The 13,674-nt window shown below is 44.1% G+C and overlaps 1 protein-coding gene across 3 annotated transcripts in view; it reads left to right on the forward strand.

The window, feature by feature from the left end:
• Positions 1–13,674, forward strand: part of ARHGAP35 (Rho GTPase activating protein 35) — a 123,173-nt gene that overhangs the window by 48,656 nt on the left and 60,843 nt on the right. For all 3 annotated transcript variants that reach the window (XM_079907738.1, XM_079907737.1, XM_079907739.1), the window contains one exon: positions 11,480–11,624. In XM_079907738.1, coding sequence (XP_079763864.1) covers positions 11,480–11,624 — 145 coding nt within the window. The remainder of the gene's footprint in view (positions 1–11,479; positions 11,625–13,674) is intronic.

Genomic DNA, 13,674 nt, shown 5'->3' on the forward strand with positions numbered 1-13,674 from the left:
TCAGTGAAGGGTCTTCAAGTACCTAAATGAAAAATAATCTTGTCTCTTTGAGTTATAAACCTGTCCCGTGTTTGTAAAATTGGAGTGCCCTCCAGCTCCTTGAGTGAGTTGCTGCTGCTATCAGTGAGAGCTTCGGATTTGATTTAGGAACCACAAGTGGGACAGGAAGGGGAAAAGAAGGAAAAAGTAAACCATGTGTGTTAGGAACGTCAGGCCTGCTGTCGGATGTAGAGGAAACAGCCCCAAATGTAGGAGCAAATGAAGTCTCTTTATCTTGCGTGGAATTGCGCTGTGCAGGGCAGTGTGCCCTGTCCTCTTGGGCTTAGGCTTTGAGATAGAAAAGGTATTTCTCAACTTTATTTTTTCCCCATTTAGAGTAAGGGAAATACCTTTTGTTTTTCAGGGAAAGACATCTTGGTGAGACACCACAACAGAACCCTGTCAACTGACTCTGTTAGGTGCGGGCCCGCCCCCAGCATTGTGTATTATCTGGAGGCCGGTTCTGCAGCTCATATCGGTTAATGGAGACGGAGGAACATGGTGCCATGGCCCTCACAGGGAAGACCTATTCACTTTGTGTTCCCTGACAGCATACAGCATGCTTCTTAATCACCACTGGCCAGAGCTTCCAGAATTTTCCTACCTACAGAATTTCAGAAAGGGCAGGGCAGTATCGTTGTGTGTTCTGTTCCCCTGCCCTTCTGAGCTGTATATCAGTAAATGTCATAGGCATTCTTCTGTTTGCTCTCCCTGTGGTTTGCGTTTACATTTCTATACCTTTATCCGCCTGCAGTATTTTGTTCTCCAAGTTAGCGGGCAGACGAGTGGAAAGCAGTTCTTATTAGGAAGCCAGAAAGTAGCCTGACCAGCCTGCCAGTATTTCCGCAGAGCTCTCCTGTTTGATGGTACTGGAATCCAAACATTTTGAACATTTTGGCTTTCTTCTCTTCCCCTCCACTCGCAGTGAAGACTGTTGCTAGCACAGCGTATCTAAACGCCGCCAGTCTTTCTGAGTGTGGAGGTGTCTGCACACCTGGGAATTAGGAAGGTGGCATAATACCACATTGCGAATCATAACGGGTTTTCTGACTTCACGCTACATTTTTAATACTGTTGGAAATAAAGCTTTTAAAACACACTCCCAGACAAGCTGTGCTTTAAAGAGTAGGCTCAGCAGGGAGCAGCTGGTTGCCGTGAGCCTCTGGGATGGCCGCCTCCACGCCGGCAATGAGTGCCTCCTAATCCGGAGCTGCCTCGCGCCGGGTTGCCGGGTCAGCACGCAAGAAGTGGTCGGCTTCCCGTCTGTCTTGGTTACGTGGGCCACACCTCTCCTAGTCAAATAAAAATGATACCTCTGGCCCAGGAGCAATAGCGTGCCAGAAGTCATTTAGGAGTATCCTTTGGAAAGAGTGAGTAAAAGGTGAAATTGTCTTTTCCTGCCTTGGAAAATGGTGCCTTAAAATGAGCGTAGCTGCTTTGTCATCCTAGTGCAGAGATAAGCAAAGTTTTCATTCTGTTCCTGGTTGGAGCAAACCTCCTATTAAAATTTGCTGCCGTTAAGAAATCAGACTGACGCTTGTTTACTGGGAAAGCAAGGTACCATGGGGCAGAGAATGCCAAGCCAGCCCCTACGTGGGGGATTTGGCCTTTGATTTTTATTGGCATGACAAAGCAGTACAGTATTTATTTGAAGTGAGGGGAGAGCCATTTGGTAATGGGAAACACACTTAGTTCCTCCTGCATGCCACACACCACTGGGGAAATGGCACAGACCCGTCCTGCCCAGACCTTAGCACCCAGTTGAGGCAGCAAGACCTACACAGCTTCTGAAAATAGGTGGTCTGCCTAAGAGGGGGAGGGGAAGGGGTCTGTGTGGGGCAGAGCAGACATCCTGTGCTGGGGGTGGTTAAGGTAGTGCAGTGTGTGGTGGTCAGGAGCTCTGGGAATCAGGGGGCCTAAGTCAAAACCCAGTTCCTCCTCTTCCTTACTGGGCCTTCGGGCACTTGATTCACCTCTCCGCGTCCCTTCTGCAAAAGGGGCGGACTTAGTAGCACCTTTCTCATACGGTGTGGGAGATGGGATGAGATTGTGCCTGTAAGACACTGAGCATAGTGCGTGCTGGATAAGCATTAGTTACTATTATTTAACTTGACCTTGAAGAATGAGTAGAATTGAAGAAGTGGTGTGAGGTAGGGAAAGGCTTGAAGGTGAAAATATGCATGTTGTATTCAAGGATGCGAGAAAACTGGTCTGGTCTCGCTGAGAGCTTGAGGGACCAACATTGTCCCTCCCTTTTGTATAAGTTTTAACCCTGTGTGTTACTTGGCTGCTTTCTCCGCCCTTACCCTAGCGACAGCCCTAACAACAACCAAAAAAGCTGTGCTCTGGGTACCTGTGTGATGTGGAGAAAGAGAAATTGCTCAGTGCCCTTGGCTCATCTGCTAGATTAGCTCCTTACTGTAAAACTGGAGTTAGAGTGAGGGAATGGCTTTCATTTCTGCTCATGAAAGTGCAAACTGTAAAGCAGCTGACTCTCATTCTGGGTCCTTTTCCCAGCTGAACCATTTAGTAACCCACCCTCATAGTGGGAGCCTTCCGCACTCAGCTGAATGAAATTGAAAATCTACGCTTGCACTTCAGTGGGGTCCATGAATAGATGCTTTGTCTGTAAAGAGTTGTCGTTGCACATGGTCTCTGTCTCCCAGTGCCATGCGTTTGCAAAGATGAGATCAGGACCAGCAGGGTCTTATTTTAAAGCCAAAAAACAGGCTGGGGTGCCTTGCTGCACACAATGTGCTGTTCGGGCAAGCTCAAACTGCTGAATTCGTTGTGCTTGGCCACAGATTTAGAGGAGACGTTACCGGCTATTTTACCCTTCTATCTGACGTGCTCTTGTTTTGTGGGGTTTTTTAAAAAAAAGACAAAAACGGAATGATAAAGAAAATCTTTCACTCACTCCAGCTACCACATGACAAGACAACCTATTGAAAAGCAAACCAATTCAATCACGCATTGTTTGGTCTATAAGGCACCAAGTAACCAGTTTGACAGTTTGTGTCCCCCCCCGCCCCCCCCCCCAGTGAATTGGCTTATTTCATTGGATTCAGTGAATTGGCTGGTTGTTGTGGCTTTGTGTGGACACAGCTCTCATTTTGTGAGGCCTAGAACGGAGTTAAAGTTTCTAGTGTGAATAAAAACCAGCTGGGGAATTGGACTGCTCGCTCCACAGGGAGGGATGTTGCATTTTGACAAGCTGAAATGGTATGAAATATGAGCTCTTTGTAACCTGCTCGGGAAAGACTCTCAGTGTGTGCTTCAGAAAAGGCTAAGCCCTGCCCCATGAGCTCTAAGTCCAGATAAATACCTTGGTCTTAAAAGTGGGGTAGGGGCGCTGACTTGACCTTGGATTTTCTGAATCCCGAAAGAATTTTATCTTTTAAAAGAAGTACTCTTGCTCCAAAGCACATGTTCATTCATTCTTTTAGGAAGGAAACATTCAACTCCTCGCACGGGCATTTCCTGAGCACTTGTATGCCTGGTGTTGTGCTAAGTATCATATGTGCGGTAGTTGCGTCCATCTAGTTTACCGTAACAGAGAATGATAGATTTTATACATGTATTTACGTGCATTTTGAATGTTGCCGGAGTGGAGGTGCAGGGTGCTAAGGAATTGTATAGCAAGGAGTTTTACCCTCACCTCGGATATCTGGGAAAGCTCCCAGAGGAAATGATATATAAAGCTGAGACTGAAAGGATGAAGCAGGCAAAGTCAGTGAAGATGGAGGCTTCCTGGGTCGAGCTTTTGAGAAAACAGTGTGGAACTTGGAGCTGAAAAAAATGTGGCATGTGCTAAGACTTGAAAGAGACCTAGAGCGGCTACTGTAGAGGGTGAGGGAGAACTGGGCAGAATAACAGAGGGCTATGGATCCCATGTGAAAGACTTCGTACTTTCCTACATTTACTGAATACCTACTGTATGCCAGGTACAGTACTAGGCATTTTCACATCAATTTTTCATCTATTTCTCTTAACAATCTTAAGGAAGTGATTTTTTAAAATCCTGGTTTTAGAGATGAGGAGACTGAGTCTCAGTGCCCCCAAATTAGTGTAGTTACTGAGTGGAAGTTGAGATTTTGGAACCCCAGTCTTCTGACTTCTGCTTCCAGTGGGTTTTTAGAGTCCCTTCTCCAGGAAAGATGGTACTATTCCATAGCCAGGCACACAGTTGGAGTACTCAGTCAGTCCAGTCAATTTGTTCATTTTAGACAAAGGACTTTGCTTATTATCTAACAACATCTATTTCCCCACACTGCCCCCTAAGAACAGCATAGTGCTGTTTGTTTCTCGCTTCAGTGTCTACTTGAGTAGAGGACAAAAAAGGCATGGAGACACTGAAATAGCAACTGGAACTTTGAGAAATTGTTTTGAACTGGTGTCACTCGGTTCTCAGTTTATTTTAAGCCCGAAGAACTGCTGTAGTTTGTTTTTGGTGACAAAAATAGGCTTCTTTAACTATCTGCTTTAGCTTAGAGCACACCTGTTCTTTTAAAAAAGAAAAAAAATTACAATAGTCAACCCAAATCTGTTTTTCAAAGAACAGAGAATTGCTCTGATCTTCACTGGGCCAACTTGTTCTCCTCTACCACCTAGTGATACTGAAATATCTTTGTAGGAACTCAGATTATTTCAGCTCGAATCAGGGATCACCTCTACTTCCATAGAGAAAGGCCTTCTGAATGCTTTTTATACAGTATTTGAGAGGAGGCTAGCAGGTGAAAACTGACCCCCACAGCTCTGGAAAGTCCAGATTCAGTGGGTGTCGAACCAGGCAGGAATGTTTATAAACACTTCCTGGAACTAGTGGACCCTCCTCCCTGCTTAGCCCCCTACTGCATTGGCCATTCAGCCTGAGAAGGCAACAGGGATTGACCCAGATTCATGCCTTTATAGGGCAAAAAGCTATGGTCTCTATTTATTTGGTGCCTATGAGGGGATGACATGCCCTTCTTTTCCCACTGCGCCAGAGGGAGGGTTAGGGATGCTAGGAGACTTCGTGCTACTTCCTGGTTCATCCCTAAATAAAGATGCTCCAAGTGGGAGAGTGGCCGGGTCATAGTACTGACTGCCAGCTTGAAGGAGACAAGGCTAAGCATTTGTGCTTTCATAATAGACTTTGCCAGTCAGAACAGATCCGTCCCCAGGTTTTCTCTTGAACTTGGGCTTAGATTTTTTCAGAGCCAGAAGGGGGAGCACCAGTCAGCCAAGAATACATGTGGGGCATGAGCGAGTAACTTAATTGAAAAGGTCCTTTTGAAGCTGTGTTGGAAATACGAGGGAATCATCACCAATCAGAAAGCTGTAATGTTGAATATAGAATGCAAGAAAACACTTTGGGGGAAACCTAGAGTAATGTAGTTTATGGAATCTTTTGTTTTTTCTAAGATTCCTACCAGTTACAGTTAGTTCAGGGTGTGCCACTACACAACTTGGCAGACCACGTGTGTGACCCTCTGGGGCTTTGCTGGTATCGGTTTCACTCTCAAGAGGGAGAATTGCCCCGCTCAGAGGACACCGTCCCTGTTGCAGACTACATCCTGTATATGGCATTCCTCCTGAAAAACAGAAACGCAGACTGGATTCTGTTTTTTATTTGCTGTATTAGGTATGTTACCAAGCATTTAAAAGGCTGTGCTAGGTGGTACACCTCCAGTGACCGCGTTTTCTGACCCTAAAATCTGGATAAGTAATTTGACGTGGATAAGGGTATCTATGGAGACGGGGTGAGAATATTTGAAGTTGGCAGTTGAGGATCACTGAATAGCTGTACCTGCTGTTTCCATAGAAGATAGAATATTCTTTATCCAGAAAGAGTGGCTGACCTCTCCATTGAGGCTGTGGGAGACTTCTTTTTTCTTTGTGACTCAGTTGGTTTTTATCGGATATCTAGATCACCTTTGCTTGCTGTAGACATACATCTTCTCTAATACCCATTAGATTGTAAGTTCACTGAGGGCGAGAGATGACTTTAGTATTAGCTCTGCTGCTAGTCTGTTAGGTGACCTTGGGTATAATTCATTAAAAAGGAAAAATGCCTAGATTCCTGCACACTGGAAACTTAGCCCGTTAGGAAAATGGTCATATGTGTATGTAGATGACTATCCCTTGTTCAGTGCTCACAGAGTGATACAGGGAATTCATGACCTCATCTGTTTTTTAAAACGGAGTCTGTGATATACTACTGTCAGTATGAACATGACGTTCTGAGCCTCACCTCACATCCTAGTAAGAGCAGAACAATGTTAGAAGACAAAAAAAATACTCTGGTACCCACAGAGATAGTCATCATCTCAGCTAAACTTGAAAAAAATATAAAGAAACATTGGCCTTGTACATTACTGGAAACTGTTTTTGTTCAAGAAATGTATTGAGTGTCAATTGCACATCAGGCTCTGGAACCCAGTCATTTTACAGGCTGATAGAAGGGCTTCTTCTCTTGGCTGTTATTATTCTTTGGCTGGCATTCTAATCATTTTCTTGCCCCGTGGACTTGGAGGAGCTTTGGGGTGGGCGTACTGTCCCATAAGCAGGAGTTTCCCCTTTATGCTCTGTTCTTGTTTCAGAAAGGCCAAGAGGCCAGAGGCAAATTCCAATCACCATTTCTCCCCAGTGCAACACTGGCATAAGCTATTGGTTTATTTCTTTGTTTCCTCTGCCACCTGGTTAGTATCAAGACGAAGAATCAGGCATGTTTTTAAGGAAACTGTGAAGTAAAGAACAATGGACTATGTTATTTATTCAAAAAATATCTATCCAAAGGACAAGGTGAAGATGATTTGAGCTGACCCAGTCCCTTGTTTCTGTCAGCGGTGTGTTTCATCATGGAGATAGTTCGTGTAGGGGAAGGAACGTGGGGCTTTGACATTCGTATGTCACTGGCCTCTGAATCCTGGCTCTCTCAGTGCTGGGTGTGAATCTGTCTGAGCCTTTGTTCTCTCATCTGTAAAATGGGGTTAATAACCCTTACCTCGAAGGGTGGTTGTGAGGTTTCAGATACCTGTGCAGAGCACCTAGCACAGTGTGTCTAGCACATGGCCACTCGTGATTAATCACTATTATTTTCCATTTTGGACCCAGTCAGACTCTAAACTTAGACCTGCAGATGTGTAGTTTGTGCTCAGGGCTTGGTTTCCTCTGGCTAGATGCTTTTTTCAGTTCAGCCTGCTAATGAGTGAGCCTAAAAGAAGAGAGATGTTGGATGGTGTTATTTTCTTCTCTCCAAGGACCTGCTGCTGAGGGTGCTCCACTGACTCCCTAATGAGTGACACATATCTGACCTGGGACTGAGACATCTGGCAGGCCACTCAGAAGAATGGCATTTCCATCTTGACATGTGCCCAGTAACCCTTCAGATGCCTGAGGTGTTGCTTGTTATGTCAACAGTCCGGTCCAATTCTTGGCATGCACCACAAAGTCTGATTTCCTTCCTAGAAAGGTTTAGAATTAGTTGTGCAAGAATCCCTGCCTGATTTTGTGACACCCTAGAGAGCCTTCAGTTATTTCAAGGAAGTATTTTGACATTCTGTAAAGCAGAGTTTGTTTAAATCTTAGAGAGAATGAGAATGAATATCCATGTCAGTCAACAACGGGAGTTGATGCCGTTGCCAAAGCTTACTCTCTGCTTTGTAAGTTGAAGTGCTGAACTAGGTTAGATCTTATTAGACTCTTTGAGGTGAGAGGGATAAGAGCAGCTCTCTGGGACTTCCCTGGTGGCGCAGTGGTTAAGAATCCGCCTGCCAATGCAGGGGACACGGGTTCGAGCCCTGGTCTGGGAAGATCCCACATGCCGCAGAGCAGCTAAGCCTGTGCGCCACAACTACTGAAGCCCCCCTGCGCGCCTAGAACCCGTGCTCCGCAGCAAGAGAAGCCATCGCAGTGAGAAGCCTGCGTACCCCAACGAAGAGCATCCCCTGCTCGCCGCAACTAGAGAAAGCCCACGCGCAGCGACGAAGACCCAACGCAGGCAAAAATAAATAAATATATTTTTAAGTTACCTTTAAAAAAAAAGAGCAGCTCTCTAATTTAGCCTTCCACCTGACAGCAGAATCCCCTTGACAATGAGTATGGCAGGTAGGTTGCAGCCTCTGCTTCGAATACTTACAGAGCAGTCCTTTCCTTCTTAAACAGCTGGGGTTTTTTTGTTTTTTAAATTTCTCTGGCCAAAACTGCCTCTTTGTTTTCCTCTTATCTCTCCCAACATGACTATACAAAGTCATCTGCTCTCTTTTCATGAGATAGTCCTGTAGCTATTTGAAATAGCTGTCATCACGCCCCATTCTTCCCTTGCCCAGCTTACAGATCCCTGGTATTTTATGTGAGTCTTTATTACCTTTAGAAGTTCTTCAGATTGTCAGTGTACCCTTAATCATTTATTTAATCATCCATTTATTTATTCCGCATATCCCAAGAACTTTCAGAGGAAGGTAGTGAACCATAGTGGTTTAGAACGCAGGTTTTGTAGTCAGAACTGACTTGGGCAAGTAACTGAATTTTTCTGGGATTCCGCTTCTTCATCTGTAAAATGGAGTTTTAACACCCATATCTACAGATCTGTTGTGAATCTGGAATGAAATAATACATATAAAGAATTTAAGCAGGGCTTCCCTGGTGGCTCAGTGGTTGAGAGTCTGCCTGCCGATGCAGGGGACACGGGTTCGTGCCCCGGTCCGGGAAGATCCCACGTGCCGCGGAGCGGCTGGGCCTGTGAGCCGTGGCCGCTGAGCCTGCGCGTCCGGAGCCTGTGCTCCGCAATGGGAGAGGCCACAACAGTGAGAGGCCCGTGTACCGCAAAAAAAAAAAAAAAAAAAAGGATTTAAGCAAGGATCCGGTGCTTAGTAAGTATTCAGTTGATAGAGGCTAAATTTTCTAGCTAACTTAGACTGTTAGAACACACCTCATCATCTTGCTCTAGTATTGAGAGGGTGGAAGAAGTATGAGATTAAAATTTATTGTCTGTTTACTAGAACTATGGTCAGAAGGCATTATAGTGATTGGAAGTAGCTTCCTGGCAGCTCTCTTAAAGTTCCCATTTTTTTTAATTCTATAACAGCAGTTTATTTGGAAGCTTCAAGGTTTTATTGAAGAACAGTGCTATTGTTATGTTAGTTTTGACTGGCAATTGCTGCCTGGTTGGGGTTGGCCAAAAGAATGTCGCTTAAATCCGGATGGTCTTCCTTGTGTGTTCAGATTCTTCAGCTAACAGTTTAAATGGTACGGCATTTTTAAGGGAGAGCCTCACCTGATGCATTGTTACTGGTTGCTACAGTGTGTAACAATGGAAAACACTCAGCCCTTCTTACATTGTTGGGCAACTACTGCGCTCTAGGCACTGAGCCACTTCCAGTACATCATATCATTTCACCCTCAGGACCACCTCGTGAGGAAGGTACTGTCCCCAAGGTGCTAAATTACTTGACCAAAGTCACAGAACTTCTCAGTCAGGATTCAAACCAGGTCTGTTAGATTTGAAAGCTTAAATCTTTATGTTGTACTTCATCTAAGTAGAAGATGCTAGGGAGAGTCTAGATTGGTTAAATTATTTCGTGTAAAGATAAATCATTAATTTGCTTTTCCATACTTCTTTGGTAAAAAGTGTGAAATCAGAGCCTGTTTGCCTCAGGCAGTCTATACAGGGGAGAGAGCAGCAGCCACTCCCTGCAGCCTGAGAGGCTGTGTCACTGGTTTTACCAGGAGCAGGCATATTGCAGTGACAGGCTTTGTGGAGTGCGTGTGCTTCTCTGGGACCTTGGGATCCATTCACATTGCATTACAGTCCTCCATACCAGATCAGTTAGCGGGCTGCGTGAGGACTGGATCATCTTTGCCTTTGGGTTGTCATTTCAGATGGTGTCAGCCAGCAGTCCAGACATGGCCTCGTTCCTTCTTTCATGTACAGTTTATTCTCAGCTGTTTTTTTTTTTTTTTGCCACTTGTTTGCACAGGAAGTCCTCAGCGAATTTCAGACTAAACAGGAAGTGATTTGTTCTCATATAAAGGGGGTACCAGAAGGAATGAGGGTGAGCAGGATAAGGAAAGGGAATGGTTGACCCTGACCTAGAAGCTAGTTAGCTGTCCTCTTTAGTGGATTTTATGCAGAGATCCCTAAATACTTTTAAGTTTTAAGTTGGGCATATTTGTAAATAAACCTGCACTTCTAAATTAGTCTCATTAACTTGCAAATGAAACTGAGTTGCTGGAGATACACCAGGGTCCATTTACCTTGATTCTATTTGGTTATCCTCCTCTTTAGATGATATTTTAACAAAAGCCCCAAATTTTAGGTGTATTTCTGTAGCTTTAGGAAATTTACCATTGGTTTAGAGCATTTTTTCCTCCTCATGTGATCTTCAAAATAAAAGGATTGAATAATTTTGGAGCAAAATATCTCAATAATGTATATGAGCGTGGGCTTTGGAGACAGACCCTCCTGGGTTTGAATCCCGGCACTGTCACTTGTTAGTTGTGTCATGTGAGACATTTTTCCTTGGTAAAATGGAATGCCATACGGTTTAATAGAAATAGTAGCTGGGACTTGGCTTGGTACGTAGCAGCTCTCAAGTAGTTGTTGCTACTGCTGCTACTCCTACTACATGAGGAAGGTGACTGCTGGGAAGGAAAGGACAAAGAATTATCCTATTTGTCATGTCTGATTAGTTGGTTTTACCCTTTCCTAATGCAGAAGCCATTGGGAATTAACCCCAGGCTGATGTATCAAAAGGGAATTCTTCTCTTGGGCTTTCAGCAGAATGCATGCTGTCTTTTCTCGAAGGAGGAAATTATTAGTTTTCAATTCCACTTTTTTTTTTTTTTTTTTTTTTTTTGTGGTACACGGGCCTCTCACTGTTGTGGCCTCTCCCGTTGCGGAGCACAGGCTCCGGACGCGCAGGCTCAGCGGCCATGGCTCATGGGCCCAGTCGCTCCGTGGCATGTGGGATCCTCCCAGACCGGGGCACAAACCCGCGTACCCTGCATCAGCAGGCGGACTCTCAACCACTGCGCCACCAGGGAAGCCCTCAATTCCACTTTTTTAATCTTTTGAAAAGATTTTAGCCATCCTTGAGTGTATAGTATCTGTTATCTGTATGGAATGTTTGGAAAGTTTCCTGTTTACTCCATTGTACCCCTGATAAAGGATGTTGGACAGTCATCTCATTGTTATTAAATAAACATGGCCTGCTTCTTATAAACACCTTTGTTCTGATAATGCAGTTTCACACCCAAGGTGTGACTATGTGGCAACTTGCCGGCATCTTGTGTGATACTTGGATGAATGAGATGAGTAAGTGGGTCTCTTTATCCTGCTTGGAATCTTTCTAACAGTTTCCACACCACTGAGAGTTCCCCTCTGGAAGCCTTACTGAAGTTGGAGTTGTATGTTGAGAATCACTTTGTTTTTGTGCTTTCTTTTCTCTTTCCTGGACAGAAACCAAAGCCCAAACCCCGGCCATCCATCACAAAGGCGACCTGGGAGAGTAACTATTTTGGGGTGCCCTTAACAACCGTGGTGACTCCAGAGAAACCGATTCCTGTATTTATTGAGCGATGTATTGAGTACATTGAAGCCACAGGTAAGTGTTGCCTCAGAGCCGATTACAGCTTTCACTGTTTACAGGACGCTCTCTAGAGGGCTGAGCCATCTGGAGATTCTGGAATTATTTCTTGTTTCCGTGAGATGCTTTCTGGGAAGGAGCTGAGTAATCCCGACAGCTGTCAGACTTGTGGATCCTCCATCTTCATGTAGTTTTGAGGCTGTCGTGCGGGATATGTTAGGCCTTTCAGTGTGTGGGAGCAGTCCTGTTGTCAGGACTGCAGTTGTGGCTGGTTGGAATACCTTTTCTGTGGTCCCGCAGCTCCCTGTCATAGCGTGTAGCCTGTTTGTCCCCTACAGGTCTCCCAGCAGGGAAAGGGTTTTATTTATCAGTGACTTCAGCGCTGTGCTGGACCCAAATGTCCAATGTACTGGACCCAAACTAACACATTTTGGTTTAATAAAAGGAATGTGAAGATGGCCGTTGATCAGGTGCCTGAAATTCATATATTGATAGAAATTTTTTCCTGCAATAAAAAACCAGCTAAGATGCTTAGATATCATCTAGTCAGGCAGCTGCATTTCAGTTCTGTTGGCAGCTTGGTGTTATCACAAAGGCTGACTGTCTTAAGATTTTCTGTATTGCTCTTGAAATGTTAAAGTTTTACCTGTGTTTAAAACATTTATTTTGTTCATTTAGAGCTCCCATAACCTGTCTCCTTGACATTTTTTTCTTTTCTTTTCTTTTTTTTTTTCTTTTTGGCCATGCCACATGGCTCGTGGGATCTTAGTTCCCTGACCAGGGATTGAACCCAGGCCCCGGCACTGGAAGCTCAGAGTCCTAACCACTGGACTGCCAGGGAATTCCCATCCTTGGCATTTCTTTTGTAACCCCCGGAGCTTCCAGTTCCATGTCATTGTTTCCCTTGATTTTCTCCTGGATACTTTCAAAGCTGGTGAGCTTTGAGGAGGTGGTATAGTGGGCACATGGTTATGTGGACCCTTGAGCATGAAGAGGTGAGCTCAAGGATATAGGCTGCTACTAATTTGAAACCAAGGTAGGGGTTATAACCTCCCTATGTGTTCTTTCTAATTCCGGTATTACCTGCAATGATATTAAGTATTGTGTGGTGTGGACAGCCTACCAAGCTCGGCTACTAATTTCAGCAGCGTCATGTTAGGCTGAGTGGTGGTGTTCATATTTACTCAGGATGTGCCAAATCAGGGGAAATGGGTTTCAAATTGAAGCTCTCTAAAGACTCTGGAGTTGTTTTCTCAGTAGCACACCAGGATTGAATCACAGCAAGCACTTGGCATAATCATAGCAGATCTGTAGTTTGTTTAGACCACCTGTACCCAAAGCCTTTTGTCAGTGTCCATCTTCTTGACATTGGTTTTATATCAGTTTCTTCCTGGCACCTCTGCCTTGGGCAAGGAGGAAATCTTCAGGAAGAAAGTTTGAGTGACTCGAGCCTCTCTCTCACTTCAGAGAGATAGTTTATATCATTTGGGGGGTCCCTAACTTTAATTTGAAGTGATTTCAGATTTATAGGAAAGTTACCAAAATTTTAAGTTGTAAGAAATTGAAAGTTACAATTCCCAGGTTCCTTAAATGTTAACATTTTACCACATTCCCTGTATCGTGTGTGTGTGTGTGTGTGTGTGTATCTTTTTTCCTGAAATGTTTGGAAGTTGTAGATATGATGCACCTTTACTTCTATATACTTCAGTGGGTATTTACTAAAAACATTCCCTTTATATAAACACCATGCAGTTATCAAAATTAAGACATTAACATTGACCCAATACTAACCTATCTAATCTGTAGACGTTTTCATTTCATCATTGGTCACATTAACATCCTTTAATAGCAAAAGACAAAATTTTTTTTGGTCCAGGAGCTAATCTCAGACAACATTAAATGGTACATTTAATTATCGAGTCTCTTTAGTCTCCTTTAATTAGAACAGTTCAGTTTATCTGTTTTTCATGGTCTTGATAATTTTAAAAAATACAGATCAGTTATTTTGTAGGAGGTTCCTCAACTTGGATTTTTTTTTTTCTGTTTCTTCATGATTAGGTTCATGTTT

The sequence above is a fragment of the Stenella coeruleoalba genome (assembly GCF_951394435.1).
Source record: "Stenella coeruleoalba genome assembly, chromosome: 20".
Taxonomy (NCBI): domain Eukaryota; kingdom Metazoa; phylum Chordata; class Mammalia; order Artiodactyla; family Delphinidae; genus Stenella; species Stenella coeruleoalba.